The following is a 22,904-nucleotide window of genomic DNA, read 5'->3' on the forward strand; positions in this document are numbered from 1 at the left end:
CACCCAGGTGAAACCAGTGCTGAACTTTACCCTGCTACAGGTAACTAAACATTTTGTTAATTGGTGGGTGGCCTACAAGAATCGCTTTATCTTGGCCTGCCCACCACAGGTGGTCTCCATGAAGACATAATAAGTAGAATTGAAGAGGATCAAAGAAAGGGATGGAATTAAACACATAAAGATTGCTTATAATTTCTATGAGATTGTCTTTTCATTTGTTTTAAAAAAAAAAAAGGGCAGGGACAGGGGAATAATATAATTCGTGCTACCTACCTGATAGGGTTGTTATTGGGAGAGCATTTTTGTAAGTCTTCTATAGGAATGTTAAGGGGAATTATTATCATGGAATAGAAGATGGCCATTGGGAAAAAGATTTTAAATGTAAAATTTCCCAAGGAAAGGAAACTGGATTTGCAGATTGCTTCTAAAGATGCCCAAAGAGTCATAGCTCTAGTGCTACAGGGAATCTCTTTAGTTTCACAGAGGAAGAATCAAATTTGGGAACATTAAGTGACTTGCCTAAGGTCACAGCTAGTAAACTTCAGAGGTGGGATTTGAGCCAGGGTTCTCCAGCCCCAGAGCCAGGGCCCTTTCTGTGGTAACAGCAAAGTACAATTCACTCTCAAATAGCTTAGATGGGTTGCTAAGATTAAAATGATATCGAGATGTGCAGGCATGAAGGGGAAAAGAGACAGGAAGAACAATTAAGTTTCATTTATTTAACCAAGATTTTTAAGCATCTTCTATATATAATACTTAGGGAAGTGATGAATAAAACACTGCTGTCTGCCCTCAAGTAGTTTATACTCTAATGAGGTGAACAAAGCATGTACAAAAAAATTACAATATAGACTAGAGTGTACTGTGCTGTAAACTCTGCTAGTAAGGGACAATGCCTTACCTAAACTTTGTATCTCTCCCAGGCCTAGCACAGCACTTTCTGACATGGTATTCAACAAGTAATACTACTGGTAATAAAATTTAAGTACCTACTGTGTGTGTTTGTGAGGACACAAAAATGCTGTAGTTGTAGCCTTCCTGTTCAGTTGTGTCTGACTCTTCATGACCCCCTTCTCTTCTTTTTTTTTTGGGGGGGTCCAAAGATACTGGACTGGTTTGCCCTTTCCTTCTTCAGTGCATTTTACAGATGAGGAAACTGAGGCAAGCAGGGTTAAGTGATTTGCCCAGGGTCACACAGCTAGGAAGTGTCTGAGACCAGATTTGAACTCAGGAAAATGCCTCTTCTTGACTCCAGGTCTGGTACTTTATCCACTGTGCCACCTAGTTGCCCCAAAGAGAAGAGGGCTCAGGACAAAACCCTGTGGGATACCTACAGTAAGAGGTAGATGAGATATCTGGATAAGTATGCTGCAAAAGAGAAGAAGTCAAATAGCAGGTAGAGAGTGGTGACCTGAAAACCTAGAGAAAAGAGAATTTTTTTTGTTTTAGGCATTTGGGGTTAAGTGACTTGCCCAGGGTCACACAGCTAGTAAGTGTCAAGTGTTGGGTCTAAGGCTGGATTTGAACTCGGGTCCTCCTGACTCCAGGGCCAGTGCTCTATCCACTGCACCACCTAGCCCGAGAAGAGAATATTAAGGAGAATGATTGACAGTGTCAAAGGCTGCTGCAGAGAGGCCAAGGAGAATGAGATTTGAGAAAAAGCTATTGGATTTGGCAATTAAGAAGTCACTGGTGACCTTGGAAAGATCAGTTTCAGTGGAATGATGAGGTCAGAAGCCAGATTGTAAAGGGCTAAGAAAAAAGTGAGATGAAATAAAGATGACTACTGTAGAAGCCTTTTCAAGGAGTTTAGCCTCAAAGCACAAAAGAAAAATAGGATGATCGCTATCCAGGATGGAAGGATTAAGTGGTGGTTTTTCAAGGATGGGAAATACATGGGCATATTTATAGGCATTAGAGAATATCAAAAAAATAACATTAGTAACTACATTTTGCCTTTATCCACCATTTTGTGAAGGTAGGTGTCAGCACTTGTTAGGCATCAGATTTTGGAGAAGTCACAAGGTGACTCCCCCTCCCAAAGGTCACCTGACTTAGGGAGTGTCAAAACTATCTCTTTCCCTCTTGTCTCGGTGTCTCCCAATCCCCTGCACCACTCAGAAACCAGGTGTTTCAATTCCTATAATCCTGTTTTTTTTTTTAACTCCATCCAAATTCTATATTAACTGTATAGAAACCAAGGTTCTGGGTCCTTGGCCACCAATAACCTTGGACCTGGTTTGTTTCTGCAGCTGAATGCATTGCTAAATAAATAATTTGGATGTAAGTACTCAGTTTCTTCCATCACAACAGGACGGAGCTAGTGGATAGGGAAAGATTGAAGATATGTGAGAGGTTGAGGATGACAAAGGGGATAATTTGTTGGAGGAGATGGATTTATGCAGGTAGAAGAGTTAGGAGTAAGGCCACCTCTTCATACAAGACAGGGGTGGAGGATATAGTGGAAGAAGGCATCTGAGTGATAGGAGATGAGGAATGTGGGAGAAGTTCACAGAGAATGACCTAAATTTTTTTGTAAAATATGAGACAAGGTGCTCAACAGGGTGGGTTGGGGAAGGGGAGTCATGAGAGGCTTGAGGAGGGATGCAAAAGTTTGGAAGAGCCTCTGTGGAGAGTGGGAGAGTGAATTGATAAGGGAGGTATAGTAGGATTGCCTAGTGGCAGTGAGGGCTTAGTCAAAGTTGTGTAACAAACTTGTAGTGGACCCAGTCAGAAAAGGTATGTGATTTCCTCCACTTTTATTCAGCAGCACATGTGTAGGAGTAAAGTCAATGGATGATGGGAATGATCCAAGGCTGAGGCATAGCTGGGTGAAATGGGTGAATACCCATTACAAATTAAGGGAGCTAGGGATTCAAGAGAAGACTGTATAGGGTTGAACTGGTTTATCAAGAGTTAAGATGGAAGCAGAGGGAGTGGCTAGTGTAGGGGAAGTGGCTTGGGAGAGAACTGAGGGGTTAAGGTACTGGAGAGCATGGTTTGGATAGAGTAGGGTTTTGTAAGGGAAGACAGAGGGAGACATTAAAAGCCAATAGATTATGTTCAGATAAGGAGATTTCGGAATTTTTATACATGGAAATAGTACATTTGTGGGTGATGGATGGCAAGATCTTTGTGTATGGCTAAGGAAGGGGTAGAGGACTTAGCTCATGGGACAAGGGTAGGTCATGCATCTAAGTGGTTAGTGTTTGAGGGAGAAGCATTATGTATATTGAAGTTCCTAAGTATGAGAGCAGAAGTTGGAGAGGAGGGAAAAATTGTGAGCCATGTACTTAACTAATTGAGGAAGATTTTGGAGTAAACAGGGGGGTGAGGTGTCTAGCAGACAACATAATTTTGTTTGGGTGGTGGATATGAATAGCATAAACCTCAAAGTAGGAAAGGTTATTGGGTGATGGAGGAAGGGGGAGAACCTGGAAGTGAAGTGGGGAGCAAGGAGTGTTCCAACTCCCCTGCCTTGACCAGCTGAGGGGAATCAGTGCAGGTACAGCCTGTACTAGAAAGGGAGGCCAGGGAGGCTGTGCCATCAGGGGAGACCCAGGTTTCAGTAATAAATCTATGCTGCTGTTGCTTGCTCCAACATTTGCTAGATTATTAAGAAAGCAAGGGAGCTCCAGAAAAAAACATCTGCTTCTGCTTCATTGACTACACTAAAGCCTTGGACTGTGTGGATTGCAGCAAGATGTGGTGAGTTCTCAGAGAGATGGGAGCACCAGATCGTCTTACTTGCCTCCTGAGGAACTTGCATGCGGGCCAAGAAGCAATAGTTAGAACCAAACATGGAACAACTGATTGGTTTAAGATTGGAAAAGGGTGCCACAAGGCTATATATTATCACCTCATTTATTCAACTTAGATGCAGAGTACTTCATGTGAAATGCCAGGCTGGGTGAATCAAAAACTGGAATTAAAGTTGCCAGGAGAAATATCAACAGTCTCAGAGATGCAGATGATACCACTCTGATGGCAGAAAGTGAAGAGGAATTTAGAAGCCTCTTGATGAGGGTGAAAGAGGAGAGTGTAAAAGCTGGCTCGAAGCTTAACGTCAAAAAACTAAGATCTTGGCAACTTGTCCCATCACTTCCTGACAAACACAGAGAGAAGAAATGGAAGCAGTGTCAGATTTTATATTTTTGGGCTCAAAGATCACTGTAGACAGCAACTGAAGCCATGAAATTAAAAGACGCTTGCTTCTCGAAAGGAAAGCAATGGTAAATCTGGACAGCATACTAAAAAGCAGAGACCTCACTTCTCCAACAAAGGTTTGTATAGTCAAAGCTATGGTTTTTCCAGTGGCAATGCATGGCTGTGAGAGTTGGACTCGGAGGAAAGCTGAGCACCACAGAATGTGATGCTTTCTAACTCGGCTGGAGGAGACTTTTGAGAGTCCCTTGGATAGCAAGAAGATCAAATCAGTCAATACTTACAGAAATTAATTCAGCCTATACACTAGAAGGTCAAATACTGAAACTGAAGCTTAAATACTTTAGTCACATAATGTGAAGATGGGACTCACTGGAAAAGACCTTTATGTTGGGAAAGATTGAAGGCAAAAGGAAAAGGGGATGACAGAGGATGAGATAGAGAGATAGTGTCATGGAAACAACGAATGTGAACTTGGACAGACTTTGAGAGATAATGGAGGATAGAAGGGACTGGCATGCTATATGGTAGGCACGAGTGGTGTGGTAGGCTAAGAAGTTTGAATTTTTATCATATAGGCAATAGTGAATCATGGAACATTTTTGAGTAAGGGAGTGATGTCGTCAGGAAGTGATATTGGCAGCTCTATGAAGGATGAGCTAGAGTGGAGAAACTGATGCTTAACATTGAATAAGCAGACAGCATAAGAAAAGTACAAACGATTTGGCTTCATATAATCGAGTAATTATTCACTACTGCTGTGGGGATAAGGAAGGACACCTGAAGAAGTACAAAAAGCAGAGAACAGAAGTGTATTAGGAAGGTCAGATACTAAGGAAAAAATGAAACCAGGAAAATGGAGGGAGAATGTAGTGGGGAGAAATCAGGAGACCTGGGAGAAGTTCATTGTGGTTATTGTGAGTGTTGTGATTTAAAGACATTTGCAAAATCTAGCTGGTGAGGTAGGAGACATTTAGGTTTTGGCATATGTTAGTGTTCTAGGCATTCTGTAAAATGAACATAAAGATAATAATTGCAGTTTGTTGGAGAAAAGTGGTAAGGATATGTAGAACAAATTAATTTCAACATGATTTAGTTGAGCATTGGCCTTGGGGTCAGGAGACCTGAGTTCCAGTGGTTTTTGTGATCAGTTTTCCCAGCTGTAAAATGGGTTGGTAATGCTTACACTTGCCTATTTCACAGGATTATTAGGACAGTGTTTTTTACACCCTAAAAGCAGTGTATAAATGGTTTAGTTGGCGATTCTAATTATCTTTGTAATTTCTGACATGCCTAAAATCATGAGAGGATCACAGCTTCACTGAAGTATCTTCAGAAAATGTGATGAATTAGTTGGTCTCTACTGTAGAGACTTCCAAGCTATCCTAGCTTGACTTAGAATGGATCTTGTCTCCATTTTTTCTGTATTCAGTTCCAATGATCCCCATTCATTGGCAAAAGTTGGGCATGATCAACAATATCTCCAAGGTCTCATTCAGCTCAACCTCTACAGTGGGCCTGAGGAGGCAAATAGGTAAAAGGCATTTAACTGATGGGAGACTGACAGCTACTTCTTTGCCTTCTAGTTAGATGGTTTATGTGGTACAGCTTACAGGTCCTTCAGCTGTCCTGAATTGGAAGGAGATCTGTGTGCCAGGATTAAGTTGGGGGTGGAGGAAGGACACAGGTTCAGCCTTTTCCTTTTCTAATACATCAGAGAGAACCTTCTAGAACTCCCCACATTTGTACCTTAATGCTCTCATTTCCCTTGGCTTGGGGTCTTCTCTAGATCGTCAGACAAGCAACTCCCTATTGTCAGATGTCTTTATGAGGTGCTGTGGCCCAAAACATTGGAAAAAGCTTGTCACCTGGTGACCAGCCTTCTAATGATGAACCTGAGGGTGGCGTGGGAGAAATACAGGTTAGACGTGAAATCAACACAACCTGCAGGGCCCTGGCATAAGGGAGCAAGTTTCCCCACTCCATTCTGTTCAATTTAACAAACATTAAATGCCTGTTATGAGTGCAAAGCACTCATTGTGCAAAAACTCCAATAGTTTCTGTCCCAAAGGACCTTATGGGCTTCAAAAATTCTGAGGGAGTTCATTCCAGACTTGGAAAATGGAATGTCATATATAGGGATCAACTAATTAGCCATTTTTACTGGAAAAGAAATCGTGAGGGGGTGGACTAGAAAGGTAGATGGGAGAGGATTTCAAATTGTAGGCCCATGAGGAATTTGCATTTTATCCTAGAGGCAATAGGAAGCCATTGAGGATTTGTAACTGTATCTTAGGGATATCAGTTATATGGCTTAGTGGAGAACAGGTTGGAAAGTGGAGACGCTGAAAGTAGGGAAACCAGTCAGAAGGCTATTGCCATAGTTTAGGTGGAGATCAAGTCAAGCCAATTAAACAAGCATTTATTAAGCACTTATGCTAGGCACTGTGCTAAGTTCTAGGGATACCAAAAAAAAAAAAAAGACGTCCATACTCTAAAGGATCTCACAGTCTAAGGGAACGATGGGGAATACGATATGCAAACAACTATGTACAAAGATGACATAGGTAGGATAAATTGGAGATAATTTCCAAGGGAAGGCACTAGATTTAAGGGGGATCAGGAAAAGCTTCCTGTGAAAGGAGGTATTTTAGTTGGGAATTGCAACTAGGGAAGCCAGGAGGTGGAAATGAGGAAGAAGAGAATTCCAGGTAGGGGAGACAGCTGGTGAAAATGCTAGGGCAGCTAAATGGCCCAGTGGATAGAGCACCAGCCCTGAAGTCAGGAGGAACTGAGTTCAAATGTGGCCTCAGACCAACACTAGCTATGTGACCCTGGGCAAGTCACTTAACCCCAATTGCTTAAAAAAAGGCTAGTGAAAATTCAGAGTGGGGGGGATAGTGTTTTGTTTGAGGAAGAGCATGGAAAGACTGTCATGTCATCTAGATGGATCAAGAATAAGAAGAGAGGAGTAAAGTATAAGACTGGAGAAGTAGGAAGGGGCCAGGTTATGAAAGGCTTAAAAAGCCAAATAGAAGGTTTTATATTTGATTCTGGAAATAATAGGGAGCCACTGGAGTTTTTTGAATTGGGGTGGGGGTGAGGTTTCACAGGGTGAGATCTGTGCTTGAGGAAGATCACCTTGGTGGCTGAGTGGAGGATGTGTCAGAGTGAGATACTTGGGGGGAGGCAGACCCTCATCCTCCCATCACCCCAGCAGCTATGGCAGTAGTATCGCAATAGTACCGTTGTGAGGTGAGGGGGGCCTGGACCAGAGTGGGGGAAGGGGTGAAATGGACAGACCTGGCCAACAGCTTGGCTATGGGGGGGAGAGGAAGGATTTGGGGAAAGTGACCGAGCTCTGTTTTGGGCACATTGAGCTTACAATCTGAAGTGGGCTACGCAGGCAGCCTCCATCCTTCACCCTTCCATGGCGGGAAGGATGGGGGTGCTAGGAGGAGGAGTGGGCTTGGGTTCTGTTCCGGTCCTGGTGAGTTTGGAGGGTCAGCCTCGAATGAAGAGACGTGGGTCCAAACCCTGCCGCGGACACTTGACCGCAGACCCCGGGCCGAATACGTGGAACCCCTCTGCCCTCTGAGCCCTCCTCCGTGGCATGGGCGCATCCCAGCGGGGTTCAGACGTGAAGGAACATAACGGGGCCGCGGAGACGCAGCCCGAGCCTGGGGGCCATGGGGCGCCTCGAGCCCTTGGGGCGCGAGGGCTAGGGAGCACGTGCACCGCCTCCCTCCTTTCCAGACTCCGCCCCTGCCCCGCCCCCACCTTCCTCCTCTCACTTCTCCGAGCATGCGCGCCCTCTCCAGACCCCGCCCCCTGCCTTCTCCCTCCCACCTCCCCGCGCGCCGTCGCCGCAGTAACTTCCGGCTGCCAGGGGGCGGGGCCCGTCCCGGAAGTGGCGGCGGCGACGGCGGCGACGGCGACGGCGACGAGCAGCCGGGATACCGGAGCCGAGGAAGAGTTGGTGTGGAAGGGGCCAAGCGTGGAGGCGGAGGCGACATGGCCGTGAACCTGAGTCGGAATGGGCCGGCGCTGCAGGAGGCCTACCGGCAAGTGGTCACCGAGAAGTCACCCACGGACTGGTGAGGGAGGGGCAGGATGAGAGGGAAAGGAGGGTACGGGGGGACTCCAGCGGGGGGAAGGGAAAGGAATGGGGGGCTCCAGAGGGGAGAGTAGGGGGCATGAGGAGGAGGGAGGGAGGGGGTGCGAATGAAGCTTAGGAGGAAGGGGAGGGGGGATGGTGCAGAGGCCTGAGAGGGTCTGGGGGTTGGGGAGGGAGAGGAATAAGGGGGCATGAGAAGGAGGGAGGAGAGGGGGCTAGAACGGAGGAGGTGTAATAGGTACGGGAGCGAAGTGGAGACGTGAGGGGGGTGCAGAGGCCCAGGAGGGGATGGGAGTGGGGGAGGGAGAGGAATGGGGGGCTCCAGGGGGAAAGGGAGTGGGGGGCGTGAAGAGAGGAGGGAAGGGTGCGAATGAAGGCTAGGAGAGGGAAGGGAGGGGGTGTAGCAGGTCTGGGAGCGAAGAGGAGACGTGAGTAGGGTGCAGAGGTCCAGGAGGGTCTGGGGGTGGGGGAGGGAGAGGAATGGGAAGGGCATGAGGAGGGAGGGGAGGGGGCTGGAGGGGACGGGGTGTAACTGGTCTGGGAGTGAAGAGGTGATGTGGGGGGTTACAGAAGCCCAGGAAGGTCTGGAGGTGGGGGAGAGAGGAAGGGGCTGGAGGGTGGGCACACGGAGGAAGGAGGGGCAGAGAAGGACCAGGGGCTGGAGTTTGGGAGCTGGTGAATGAGTGCAGAAGGCGGGGCGGGGTCGTCGTTCCCGGGTGCTGGGGCCGGGGGGGGGGGGGGGGAGGGGGAGGAGAAGGGGCGTTCACTGCTGCTGTCCCTGAGTGTCTTCCCCAGGCCCGGGCAGTTTCTCACCCGCATGCTCCCTCTGCCGGGTGCTGGTGGTGCAATGGGTGTGTCAGCGGTGTGGCCTCGGGTGGGGTGGGGGAGCTCCCGCTTCTGGGCCACCAGGCACTTCCGCCTTTACCTTCCTCCTCCTGACCACCACCGTCCTCTAAGAGCCTGTGTGGGGGTGGGGGGTTGCCCATTGAGGCCTGAAGCCAGGATCGAGCTCACTCAGCAGTCTAGGTGTTGGTGCCTTCTCCTTGGCCTGTACTGCTGACACTCTTGCTGCCTCCATGGGGAGGGGGCTGAGGTTTATTGAAGCTAGAAGAAAGCAGGTTGGGCTGTGCAGGCCTCTCCCCTTCATCTCAGGTATCTCAAGCTCCAGCAGTCGCTGGCAAAACAGTTTGAGAACATTGAGTACTTGGTGTTTGGGAACCAGCCAAAAGCCTTAAAGAGTTTGGGGGGGGGAAGCTGTAAGTTTCCTCTTCTTGCCTTCCTTTTCTGTCTGCAACATTCTCTCATCACTTCCTAGGGACCTTCCTGTTGAATTTCAGACCTTTGCTTTTCTTCCTGATTCCTCCATGAGCTCTAGACCAAGAAGGCCATCGCATCTCTGCCTCTTCTAATAGGATGATGAGGATGCATGCCTTGTCAGGAGTGCCTGGAAAGGAATCACTGCGTTCTGTGTGGAAGTGCTGGACCAGGAAATCAAGTTGTGTATTTTCTGGGAAGGTGCTGGCAGGGGCTGGCCGACTCTTTCAGGGCCTCAGTTTTACCGAGAAGAAGGAACATAGGTTTTTTCCTATCCTAGACCCAGATCAGCGAAATGTTTCCACGTACTTGGATGAGAGTTCTGTTCTTTCATTTCCTCAAAACTACAGTGTGACAGTGTTTCCTTACTTGCTTACATGACAGTGACTTGTCGGATTTTGAAGTCTGAAAAGTCAGTGCACACCTAGTACTTGAAGGCTGACGTTGTGTTGGGCTTAGGTCATACTTGTTATTTTGGTAAGAGGTAGAGGGAGCTTCTTAGATGCAGTTGCATTTGTCATATATGGTCATTTGCCACTTTCTGCCCCCTCCCCTTTTTGCCTAGATTGTTTATTTCAATTGACCTGTTTTGAGTATTTCCTGTTGTTGGTAAGAAGCTATAAACTCAGCAGAGAATATTAAGGTTGACTGCCTTGGTTGGGGGTAATAATAGGGTCTTGGTAACTGACTTACCAATATGATCAGTCAGAAGACCTGGTTTCAGATCCCACCGGCTACTTCACTAGTTCTCTGATCTTAAGTCATTTAGTCTCTCAGGCCCTCAGTTTCCTCTTTATCAAATGAGATTGGACCTTCCAGTTCTGACATCCAATGATTCTGGCTTCAGTTTATCTTGGATATATCAATGGTCAGTAAACTTTTATTAAGCATTACTATGTGCCAGGCACTGTGCTAAACTTGGGGGATAGGGATTTTTTTTTTGAAGTCTCTGCCCTCAAGGAGCTTACAATCTAATGGGATAAGGTAACACAAAAGGAAGATGAAGAAGGTTGATGGGGAGGGGGGATCAGAGAAGTCCCAAAGTAGTACATCCCGGTGAGAAATGAGATTTTGAACTGAGTTCTCTCCTTAAATGGAGGTTTGGAGTTGATGGTCCCACCCTCCATTGAGAGATGAAGATTGTTGGGCTGAGGTGCGCTGCGCTGACGATATCTTATAGGGTGATGAAGTTATCTGGGCTTGGGGACGAGCCCCAGGGTGGTGCAGCCAGATGAGAAACGAGAAATGTGTCTTGTTTGTAAGAATCTGTTTGCATACATTTTAAGGTTTGCAGAGAGACTTACAGATGTTTTTTCCATTGGATCCTCACAACAAGCCTGTGATGTAGGTGCTGTTATCCCCGTTTTATAGATGAGGAGGCAGCTTAAGTGAACTTGCACACTCACACAGCTCGTAAGTGGCTGAGATACAATTTGAGCTCAGGTCTTCCTGGCTCTCAGTTTAATACTACTGTGCCACCTGTCATACTTGGACTGGGTTTTATTTTGGTGGGGGGTGGAGGTTGGTTTTGTTTTTTGCAACCCCGGCACTTAGTGTAGTGCCTGACACATAGTGGATGTTTAATAAATGTTTATTAACGTGACTTGATGGGACCAAAGTGGACGTAGGACTTTGAAGGAGTGTAAACAGTCTCTTTATTTGGAAAATAATTTCACAAATTGTAGCACAGGTAAACGTTCAGGCTGAATTGTTTACAGGTTCATCTTGCTCTGCCCAGACAGTTAGGGCCTCTGAGAATGTAGTTCTGTTGCTATGAGACCAGTATCTTCAGCCGTTATCTCCCGCTCGTCTACATCTTGTGGTTGATGTTTTCTTATTAATTCTGAATTTCTTTAGTGCATGTCAAGCTCTGTAGTGCCAGGTTGCTTAGCTCAAAGGGGACTTTTTGAACCTCGAGGCTCTACAGGGAAAAGAATTTTTCTCCACCCTGACCCCAGGCTACTTAGGATTGAAGCATAAGAAGATCTAGGTCCCAGAAAACTAATATAGCTACCAACTGTGGTAGTTAAAAAACAGAAGATGAGCTTGGGTCCTCTGCTCCCCTCCAGCTTGTCCCCACCTCCTCCATTCTACCTTGGCCTAGGTAGGACAAGGATCCACTTGAAACCGTGGATTGGAGAGGGGGGTGGCAGTTGGGCGGTGGGGAACTGTACAGTTTTACTTGGAAACACGGTTTAAATTCAGATGCTCCGAGGTCTGGGAACGTTCTCTTATTGTTGAGTTTCTGACATGTCCGATCCTCTGTGACCCCATTTGAGCTTTTCTTGGCAAGGATGCTGAGTGGCTTGCCATTTTCTTCTCTAGCTCATTTCATATATGAGGAAACTGAGGCTTGCCCAGGGGTCACACAGCTCCACCTGGGGGGTGCAGTGGTGAGAGTGTGGGCCTGAAGTCAGGAAGCCGCCTCTTTGTCAGTTTGGATTTGGCCTTGGAGAAGGCTGCAGAAGGAAAGGCAAACCCCTCCTGTGTCTTTGCTGAGAAAACCCCCGGAATAGCTTCGTGAAGAGTCAGACACGACTCAGCAATGATGACAGTGAAGGAAGGAAGTTTTGCAGATCTGCTTTAATGATTTTCCTTTGTCTTCTGTTTGCTATCACTTCTCTGCAAGTGATGTAGAAGTGATATCCTCCTCTCTGTGCAGATGACTTCTGAATCTGCATATCTGGTCTTCATCTCTTTCCTGAGCTCCAGTCCTGTGTCTCTTGGTGTGCTGGCCACCTGCCCGTGTGCGTCTTGGGCACCTGAAACTCAGGGTGTCCAAAAAAGATCTCATTTTCTCTAGCCCTAAACTGACCCCTGTTCCTGGCTCTCTGTTTCTGTTGAGAATACCATCTTTCCAGTCACCTGGCTTTGAAACATCACAGTTGTCCTTGCTTTTCATTCTTCCTCCCCATCCCCATATCTAGTTATTTACCAAGGCTTACAGCGTCGACCTTCACAACAGTCTCTTTCTTTCTACTCTTCCAACGATCATGCTTTCACCTTTTAACTTGGATTGTTTTGCAGTTGTCTCCTAGCCTTCAATCTCTCCCTCTACCTATTCTTTCTCTCCCTCCCTCCTTCCTCAGTAGTAACTCTCTGTGGCCTCCAGAATAAAATATAAAATGGCATTTGAATCAGTTTGTTTTTGTCCCAGGTTCCCTTTCCAAATTTATTGCACATGCTTCCCCTCATGCTAGCTGAATCTTGTGCATGATATTCCATCTCTTGTCTCCATGCCCTTGCACAGACTGCCCCCCCTCCACACATTGAGGTAGGAGGGGCATTGCGTCTGTTGCTTGCACATTCAATCATGAAAGCTCTTGTACTATGGAACTTATTCCAGCACCCACCATTCTCAGTCAGTTAGCATTCATTAACTGCCTACTACGTGCCAGGGACTGTGCTATGCACTGGGAATACAGAAAGAAGCAAAAGATAGTCCCTGCCCTCAAGGAGCTCACTACCCAGTGGAGGAGACAACAAGCAAAAAGTAGATAAAGCTGGGAAGGCCCTAAAAGTAAGAGGAGTTGGGAAAGGCTTCCTCTAGAAGATGGGATCTAGAAGGCAGAGTCTGGTGGGAGACAGCCAGGACAATACCTGGAGCTGAGTGATGGAGACTTGTTTGTGGAAGAGCTGGGAGGCCGGTGTCACTGGATTGATGAAGCGGGGTGAGGTAAGGTACAAGAAGACTGGAAAGGTAGGCGAGGTCTAGATTATGAAAGGATTTGAACAGTGTTTGATCCTAGAGGCAGTAGGGAGTCACTGGAGTTGATGGAATAGAAGAGTGATGTGGTCAGACCTGTGCTTTAAGAAAATCACTTTAGTCATTGAATGGAGGATGGATTGGAGTGGGGGAGACTTGAGGCAGACAGACCCACCAGCAGCTATTTCAGTGGTCCAGGTGTGAGATGATGAGGGCCTGCACCAGAGGGGTGGAAGAGTCAGAGGAGAGAAGGGGTTGTGCTCTAGAGATATGACAAAGGTGAAATGGAGAGGTCTTGGCAACAGCTTGAATATATGGGGGATGAGAGATAGTGAGGAATCCAGGACGACTCTTGGGTTGTGAGTATAAAGGACTGGCAGGATGGTATTGCCCTTTACAGTAATAGGGAAAGTGATGGTGGGGGTGGTTTAGGAAGAAAGAGAATGAGTTCTGTTTTGAAGATGCTGCGTTTAAGATGTCTATTGGACATCCAATTCAAGATGTCGAAAGGCAAGTGAAAATGTGAGATTGTAAGTCAGCAGAGAGGTTGGGGCAGGATAGGTAGATTTAAGAATCATCAGCATAGAGATGTTGATTATATCCATGGGAGCTGATGAGATCACCGAGTGAAGTAGTATAGAAGGAGAAGAGAAGAGGGCCCAGGGCAGCCCTGAGGGACACCTATGGTTAGAGGATGTGATCTGGAGGAGGATCCAGCAAAGGAGGAGACTCAGAAGAAGTCAGATAGGAGGAGCGCCAGGAGAGATTGGTGTCCTGAAAACCTAGAGAAAAGAGAGTGTCGAGGAGGAAAAAGAGATCAGCAGTGGCAGAGGCCACAGAGAGGTCAGGGAGAATGAGACTTGAGAAAAGGCCATTAGAAGCTGGATTGTAAAGGGTGAAGAAGACAGAGGAAAGTGGAGGCACCCATTATAGATGATAGCTATTTGAGTTTAGGCCAAAAGGCAGAAGAGATATAGGACAATAGTTACTGAGGATGGAAGGATCAAGTGAGGGTTGTTTGAGTATGGGAGAGACGTGGGCATGTTTGTAGGCAGTAGGGAAGGAGCCAGTAGAGAGGGAAAGATTGGAAACAAGTGAAAGGGTGAGGATGACAGAGGGGACAGTCAGTTGGAGGAGATGGGATGGGGTCACTTGAATGGGTACAAGAGGTTAGCCTTGGTAAGGAGGAACGCCACCTCATATGAGGTGAGGGTGAAGGAGAAGAGAGTGGCAGAAGGCTCCTGAGTGATAGGAGCTGGGAAAGAGGGGAGAAGAGGCAGCTCACGGCAAACAGCCTCAATTTTTTCTGTAAAATATAAGACAAGGTTCCCAGCTGAGAGAGTTGGGGGGAGGGGAGCAGGAGCCATGGGAGATTTGAAACAGCTGCTGTGGAGGGTGGGACAGTGAGTTGATAAGGGATATTTAGTAGGATTGCCAAGCAGCAGTGAGGGCCCAGTTGAGGATGTATAGTGGACATAGAGTGATTGCAGTGATTTTCTCTATCTTTGATCAGCAGTATGTTTGTAGGAATACAATGGATTATAGGAGTGATCCAAGGCTTAGGCTTGGCTGGGTCTAACTGGCGAAATAATAAGAGGGCTAGAGGTTCAAGAGAGGAGGACAGTATAGAGTTGAATTGGTTCACCAGGGAGTCAAGATGGGAAGAAGAGGAAAGAGTAGTTAGTGCAGGGAAGATGGCCTGGGAGGAAATCGAAGGGTCAAGGAATTAGAGGTCACAGGATGAAGAGTATGGTTTTGCAAAGGAAGGCAGGGGAAAGAGGTGAAAAGCCAATAGATTATGGTCTGATAAGGGGTTTTGGGATTCTTGAACACAGAGGTGGTACATTTGCGTGCAAGAAAGCGAGAGCAAAGGTATGACTCAGTGTGAGGACGTGGTGTGGAGGGTGCCGTTTTCCACTTCCCAAAGGAGACTGGAGACATGAGCCCGACGTGGAAGGAAGATGGTCATCCCTGCTTCATTACTCCTCTGAAAGCTGGAGATTAGTGAGGAAAGAGCTCAACAGGAGAGGGAAGTTGGACCTGCCCAGCAGGCAGTGGAAGACCCACCCCCAATTGCTGTTGCTCTTCTTCTTCCTCAAGGGACAGACACAGGACGAGATGGGAGGCCTGAGGTCAGGGGGAAGGTTGGGAGATCAGTCCAGCAGCAGGCCGTGGGGGGGGGCCTTGTGCTAGCTTGTTTCCAGTGGCCCATTTGGGCATTTTCATCTGAATAACCTGTTTGTGCCTCAAGGTAGTTTGCCAACAAAGTTTGCTTAAAATTGAACTTCTCAACCTAGCTCCTAGTTCCTGTTTTTGACTTCCCTGTTTCTGTTGCTTTTATGACCCTGTTACTCATTTGAAATCTTGGAGGCATTTTTGACTTCTCTCTGTCAGTCATAAAGACTTGATTTTTCCTTTGTGATATTTCACTGCTACCATTGTAATAGGGAAGGTTGAGTAATGTAATGTTGAGAGCTCTGGACTTGAAGGCAGGTGAGACCTGGGTTTGAACCGTGCCTCTGACACTAATTGTGGGAAAATTACAAAACCTTGGAGTCTGTTTCCTCATCTGAAAAATAGGAACCCTACTCGTAGTGCCTCTCTCCCAGGGTTGGTAAGAGGATCGGTGGTGAAACAGATGGATGTAAAATGCTTTTCAAACCCTAACTGTAGAGGCCATCATTCCCACTACAGGCCCGTACACTGTGTGCCCAGATTACTGTAATGGCCTCCTGATGGATTTTTCTGTATTGAATCCCTCTCTATTTCAGTCCTTCAGGCTGCTACCAGACATATCTTGTCAAAATGCTGCTTTGATCGGTCATTCTCCTGCCTCAGAATCTTCCATAGCATCGAAGCTTGGCCTTTAAGTCCCCCATCGTCTGGCTTCAGGCTGTCTTCAGCTCCCTAGGCAACAGCTAGGTGGTTCCCCCTGCTTCCTCTCTTACCACTTCTGGATTATCTGCTGTGCCTGGACGTATCTTGTCTCCCCTAACTTCCACCTTCTTCCCTTTGTGCTTTGGTTCCCTCCTGATCCTAACTCACAGGTCTCCCTTCACTTTGTAAATCCTATTCCTGCTTCAGGACCCAGCCCAAACATGTTCTGTGAACTTTCTCAGATCCCTTCAGCTCACTGTGGAGTGATTATCTGGACCATTCCTTTGGCAAAACTGTGATCTGTATTTATTTGTGTTGTTTAAGTTTGTATGTCCTTTCTCCCCAAGAAGACGATAAGCTTCTTGAGGACAGGTGCACATATTATATAGAAATGCTCTGTTGCTGGGAACAAGCAAAATAGTTTAGCTGAAGCACGAGGTCTTAGGGGATTAGTGGTAGGTAGCTTTGAAGAGTTTGCAGGGGGCCAAAGAGTTACTTTGCTTCCTATCAGAAAGAGGGCTAATAGACTCTGTACTGAGCTGCTGCCTTTCTCTCAGTTAGCCTTGAGGGCCCAGCCTTGCTGGAACGAGTACTCCATGGTTAGACCTTGTTTTCACAGAAAGGAGCAGTGTTTCAGTATTCAGGGAGGAGTAGAAACATTTGACCACAACAGAAACCCTGAGTCAGTGATGTAATCAGTGATAAATTGGATGGGATAATTTGAAATAATGACAGCCTCTTCCCCAATTCATTTGGGTCACTCCTTTTTACTCCCACCTGTGCTTCTGAAAGTCTTTTGCTTTGTGTTTTCATTCCTTGCAAAAGCACTATCTCCTTGGCTGTTTCCTCGTTAACTTGATCCACTGCATCCTGTCTGGGTCTGCTTTCCCTCCTTCATTCTTTTCATTTCACCACTGTATCTGCTTGGTCATCTCGACACGGCTGTGAGTGAAGCTAGCATATCAGGCTAGACAGAGCCCCTTTAGAAACAATAGGATCTTGTGTTCAGCTTTGTGTTTCTTTATGCATCATTAGATAAACACATAGACCCAGAGACTGTTCTGCTATACTTGGAATTCCAAGTGAGTTTTATTCCTGGGTGGTGAACTATGAATCCTAAATGAATTTTACTTCTCATTTATTGTGTGATGGAGATCAATTTATCAGATCTTTTTCTAATATAGAAGTTCTTATCTGAGGCCCACTGATGGCCATGAGGTCCAGGTGTAGATTTCAGGAGGGTTTGTGAATTAGTTTTTAACTTGTTCGGTGTATTGGATTTCCTTTGTAATCTTGTGTACTTTATTTTGTATATTAAAAAGATTGTTCTGAGAAGAGGTTAGTACAGTTTATCAGACTGCCAAAAGGGCTCGTGACACCAATGAAGGTTAAAAACTCCTGATTGAATGCAAAACAGGATAGCTCACAGAGCTGCCTGCTTGGGCTGGTTTAAAGATGGCTAATGTGATTGCCATTTTGAATGTGGGAATTTTCACTCAACTTGCTTCTTTATACTGGAAAGCTGGGGAATTGCCCTAGTTTGGTAGCTTGCTCTCTGTGAAGTGAGTATCTAACAACTCATAATTGTGACTTCTCCCAATAACTTTGAGTTTATTTATAAGCCTATACATTTTCATGGGCATTGTGGTTATTAGTTACTTGCCCAGCATTCCCTGGTAGTAAATACAGATGTTGTTAAAAAGGAAAACAAAGAAATAAGGCCCTATTTTTATGTGAGGAAATTAAACCAGTGGCTGGAGACAGTAACTTGTCCAAGGCTAATGAGAGTGATCTTAATATGATGTATTCAGCACCTGGGATGCAGTGGCCAGGGAATGATAAGTCTAAAATATCAAAATAGCTGTCCTGAGATCAGGACTCGGAGCTTCATCCCAGTCTAGACAGCTGTGTTAGCCGCAAGTATACAGAACAGGTGTACACACAAAGGGAGTTAGGTGCGATGGCCCTTTGCCTAATTTTGTATCTTTCTCCTGCCTGATCTTCCCAGCTTTGCTTAAGTTGCTTTGGGGTCTTTTAGCTTCACTAGCAACCTTAGTTCGTGATTCTTGCCTGTTAATAAACAAGTCAGTCTCCTCTGACTTTTCTACATCCTTGCTTGTGAATTCATTTGAGTAGCCGAGGAAGCTGTCTGCAGAATCTTACTGACCTCCATGGACAATTAGTATCTAATTACGGTTTTTTTTTTTTGAAAGAATCGTAGTATCCTGGTGTTAGAGAGGCAAATGAGTACAATGGAAAGAGCACTGGGTTAGAAGTGGAGCGCCTGGACCTTGGGTTCAGCCCTCTTCTGCCATTTACTAGCTCTGTGGATCATCTCTCTCGGCTTTAGTTTCCATGTCTTGGAAATGGGGATAATGATACTTTGCACCCCTGACCTTGAAAGACAAAGTTTGTGAAATGTTAAGTATTTATACAGATTGAGCTAATATCGTTTGTAAGATCTCAGATTATTGTGGACTTCTGTAGCACTGCAAAGTGAAGGGTGTGCTGTGTCACCTGACCGCATGGTCTACTTGTGCTTTCTTACAGGGCCTTGTTTACTTATGAAGGCAACAGCAATGACATCCGTGTGGCTGGCACTGGAGGTGAGCCTACATGTGGTGGGGAAGTGGGTGCAAAGTGACTTTTTGTTGTGGGCTTGATGATGGGGAAAGAGGGCAGTCTGTGACAGGCTATGAAAAAGATGCTGTTCTGAATTTGTGGAAGCTCCGTTCAAGGAGTTCTCTCTCAGTGGTGAAATGACAGATTATTTGCAGAATGCAGGTTAGACTGGGTACTTTTTAATTCCTTTGCTCTTCTTTTCCACTCTTTGTCTTGTTTATTCTTCCCACTGCTTGCTGAACTTTTTCTCTTTGGCCTGTGTAGGCTGTTTGCTGGGAGAGGCTTCATTGAGAACAGTCACACGTTCCCAACATGGGGTACTCAGAATCATCCTGCCACCACATCTTGCTTCCAACTTGGGTTTCTTTCCTTGCCTGAACAAATGCAGGGATATCAGCCTTACAGCTTCTTTTATAACCCTCTGTCTCTAAGACATGTTTGAGATTGTATAAGGGTTTTTATTACTAGTAGCAACAGGAAATTGGGACGTGTCCCTTCTATGGCCCTGCTCTTTCTCACTTATGCTGTCTAAGGGAAGACAGTGGCACATATAGTGATGGGTCTTTGGGCACACAAAAGAGTGAAATAAAAATCCTCAGTGCTCCAAGGGAGTGAGTACACAGCCTCTTTGAGTCTTCTGGGTGTTTACTTCGAGGGGCCCTGAAGGACAAGGAGATGCTGCTCACCACTGCTAGAGCAGATTGAGGGTGGGAGTGGTTGTGGAGGCCATCTGGGCCTTCCACCAGTGACTGCTTAAGACAGGCACAGGGGGCACTGCTGTGGGCCAGTGTCCAACATATAGTAGGCACTTAATACATGCTTCTTGACTTATCTTGGTGATTGCATTGCCAAGAAAAGTAGTTGGCTGAGAGCAGCTTTAAGAATCCGGGGACATCCCTCCATTCACTTCACGATTCCTTGTATATCCCCTGATATGTTAGACTGGGGCCACCTGCTGTTTCTTGAGCAGCGACACTTGTGAAGACATTGTGACCCTCTGATTCTTTACCTGATTCTTGACTCTGCTGCATTCCCTTAATACTAAGGCCTCTGGAGGCTGTTAGTGCTCTCAGGGCATGGAGTCTGATAAAGTGGAGGCTTTGTAAGGCTTCAGTCAGGGCATACTTTCTGGGGAAGGAAAGAGCACCCATCCAGGAAAATAACCCATCTTTTAAAGTTTTGGAAATGCAACTAAATAAAATCCCCCAGATCGCCTCTGCTGTCCTTAGGGAGGGTGGGAGGGAGTGGAGAATCGGAAACGTCCTTCCTTCTACCTCCTCTGGGTCACACTTAGTGTCCTCACTACTAATCTGACCATCTAATAATGTACTGTCTTACAGAATCTTCTTCAAGTGCCTTGCATGCACATATACGCCCAGAGGCATTGGTGACAGCCTTGGGCATATCAAGGGGGTGTAGGCCAGCGCGGGACGGCACAGAATGATGGGACTCAAACTAAAAATGGCACCGCTCACTTTTTCTGTGGTGGGGTTCCCCCTCCCAGCCTATTTCAGCGAGGGTTAAATCTGCCTCATTGCTCCTTCTAGAGACATGGCCTGCCTCAGGGACAGAAAGGCAGAGCTTGAGAGTGGCATGGTAATGTTGCAGTCTCTTGCTTCATAATGAGATTTCTCCTTGCTTTTTAAGGTACATAGTTCTTTTCCAGTATATTTTAAATAGGGCTGCTGTTTGATTCTAATCTGTAGCTCTTCTTGAACTGTGGTGATTTCCCTTAGCCCTTTTTCTTCTCCTCCCCTAAAGTCTGTCACCTGTTATCTGTGTGTGTGTGTGTTCTGGTTGGCATAGCTAGCCGCTGGATACTCTGGAAACCCCATAGAGGTTGTAACTGTAAATAAGGGCTAACCTAACTTTTCATTCTCCTATCCTTGGTGATAAAAATGGGAAAGTGAAAAAGAGCAAAGTGGCCTTTTAGACAATTGGATCTTCTAGAGGGTCCTTATAATGTCCCCTCAAAATACCCGGGGGCCTTCAGGAGATAGTCAAGGTAGGATACCGATTCCCTGAGGTGGGGGAAGTGTCTGGGAGGGTTCTAAGCAAGAGTAAGGACAGGAGTGAATTTCAGTAGCTTGGAGTGCAGGGCATACTTCACAACCTCATTACTTCTCGTTTTGATCCAGACTGCCATAAAACTAAGTCGTTGGCTTATTTAGCTTATTTCCATTCTGCCCAGTGGCTGATGAAAACTGTAAGAATAAAGCCATACCACTACTAGGTTTAGATCAAAGAAAAATCAAAGAAAAAAGGAAAGGACTCATGTACACAAATAGACTAGCTCTTTTTGTTGTAACAAAGTACAGGAAACGGAGGGAGTGCCCATCAGTTGGAGAATGGCTGAATACGTTATGGTGTATGAGTGTAGTGGAATATCACTGTACCATAAGAAATGATGAAAGGAGCAGTTTTAGAGAAACCTGGAAGACTTGTATGAGCTAATGCAAAGTGAAGTAAGCAGATCAGGACGACAGCTTTTTGTTTTTGTTTTTGGTGAGGCAATCAGGGTTAAGTGACTTGCCCAGAGTCACACAGCTAGTAAATGTCAAGTGTCTGAAGCTGGATTTGAACTCAGGTCCTCCTGACTCCAAGGCCAGAGCTGTATCCACTGCATCACCTAGTTGCCCCTCGGATGACAATTTTTAAAAGAAAATTTTTTTTTAGCTCCAAATTTCTTTCCTTGCACTCCTCCCAGACCCATTGAGAAGACAGTTACCCATTATACATGAGAAGCCAAGCTAAACACACTTCCACATTAAGCCACGTTGCCAAAAAAAAAAAGGCAGAAATAAAATGGAAAAAAATTATGCTTCCATCTGCACTTAGAGATCATTTCTCTGTTTGGAGGGGTATACCATATTTCATCATGAGTCCTTTGAAATTGTTATGAATATTTGTCTTAGAGTAGCTAAGTCTGTTACAGTTGATCATCCCTCATTACAGTATTCCTATTACTATGTACAGTGTTCTCCTGGTACTTTTCACTTCACTTTGCATCATTTCAGGTAAGTCTTTCCAGGTTTTTCTGAAAGCACAGTACTCATCATTTCCTGTAGCATATATAGTGTTCCCTTACAGTCATTTACCACAGCTTGTTCAACCATTCCCCAGTCGATGGGCATCCCCTCAATTCCAGTTCTTTGCCACCACAAAAAGAGCTGCTACAAGTATTTTTATGTGTTTGGATCCTTTTCCTTTTTCTTTGATCTCTTTGGGATACAGACCTAGTAGTGGTATTGCTGGGTCAAAAAGTATGCAGAGTTTTATAATACTTTGGGCATAGTCAGGAAGACAATTTATACAGTAACAATAACTTATGAAGTTATTTATAATAACATTGTAAAGAAAAACTTGTCTCAAGACTCTGATCAGTAGTACATTGGCCAACTGGAAGTGATGGACTAGAGGTGCAGAATGAAACAGGTTTTTTTGTCCGTAGTCATATTTGGATTTGTTTTGCTTGGTTGTTACTACGGAAGACTTTTATTTTTTGAGTTGGGGAGGGATCGTGATGCTCCCAAAAGAAGGGGACAAAGGTCATTAGAGCATTTTGTAAAACACATGGAAGACAAGGTTAGAGAACACGATCAGGACGACTTTGAAACGACTAGCTTGAATTTTTCATACATTTGGATAAATGAACTATATGTAATAGTCATAGTTTCACAGAGTCTTCTTTCTCTGTTCTTTGCTTATGAAAATGTTCACGTTGGTGTTTGTCACATTCAGAGTAACAAAAATAAATAAATAAATAAAGCCCAAAGCTTGTTTTTTTGTTGTTTGTTGTCACAAGCTCTGTTCAGTTTCCCTAGGAGTTTCCCTTATGCTTTCCTGACTTCCTTCCTTTCTACTTTGTACTGCAGAAGGTGGCTTGGAAGAGATGGTGGAGGAGCTAAATAGCGGGAAGGTGATGTATGCTTTCTGTCGGGTGAAGGACCCAAACTCCGGCCTACCCAAATTTGTCCTTGTCAACTGGGTATGTAGAGCTTTTATTTCCAGTTTTCCTTCAGAATTAACTCCTGCTTGGCTTCCAAGATTGGCCCATTAAAAAAAAAGCAGATTCTAAAGAGATACTGTGGCTTTTGTATAATC

General features: G+C 45.6%; 1 protein-coding gene across 2 annotated transcripts in view; it reads left to right on the plus strand.

Annotated features, from left to right (window-relative positions):
- Nucleotides 1-8,062: 8,062 nt before the first annotated feature.
- The window catches only part of DBNL (drebrin like), a 28,515-nt gene continuing 13,673 nt past the window's right edge, over nt 8,063-22,904 (plus strand). The window contains exons 1-3 of one of the 2 annotated variants that reach the window (XM_020963758.1): nt 8,063-8,261; nt 18,729-18,784; nt 22,676-22,788. In XM_020963758.1, coding sequence (XP_020819417.1) covers nt 8,179-8,261; nt 18,729-18,784; nt 22,676-22,788 — 252 coding nt within the window. In that variant the 5' untranslated portion in view covers nt 8,063-8,178. The remainder of the gene's footprint in view (nt 8,262-18,728; nt 18,785-22,675; nt 22,789-22,904) is intronic. The other variant, XM_078149333.1, reaches the window with a different exon arrangement.

Source organism: Phascolarctos cinereus, unplaced genomic scaffold, assembly GCF_003287225.1.
Source record: "Phascolarctos cinereus isolate Bilbo 61053 unplaced genomic scaffold, phaCin_HiC Scaffold_2;HRSCAF=192, whole genome shotgun sequence".
Taxonomy (NCBI): domain Eukaryota; kingdom Metazoa; phylum Chordata; class Mammalia; order Diprotodontia; family Phascolarctidae; genus Phascolarctos; species Phascolarctos cinereus.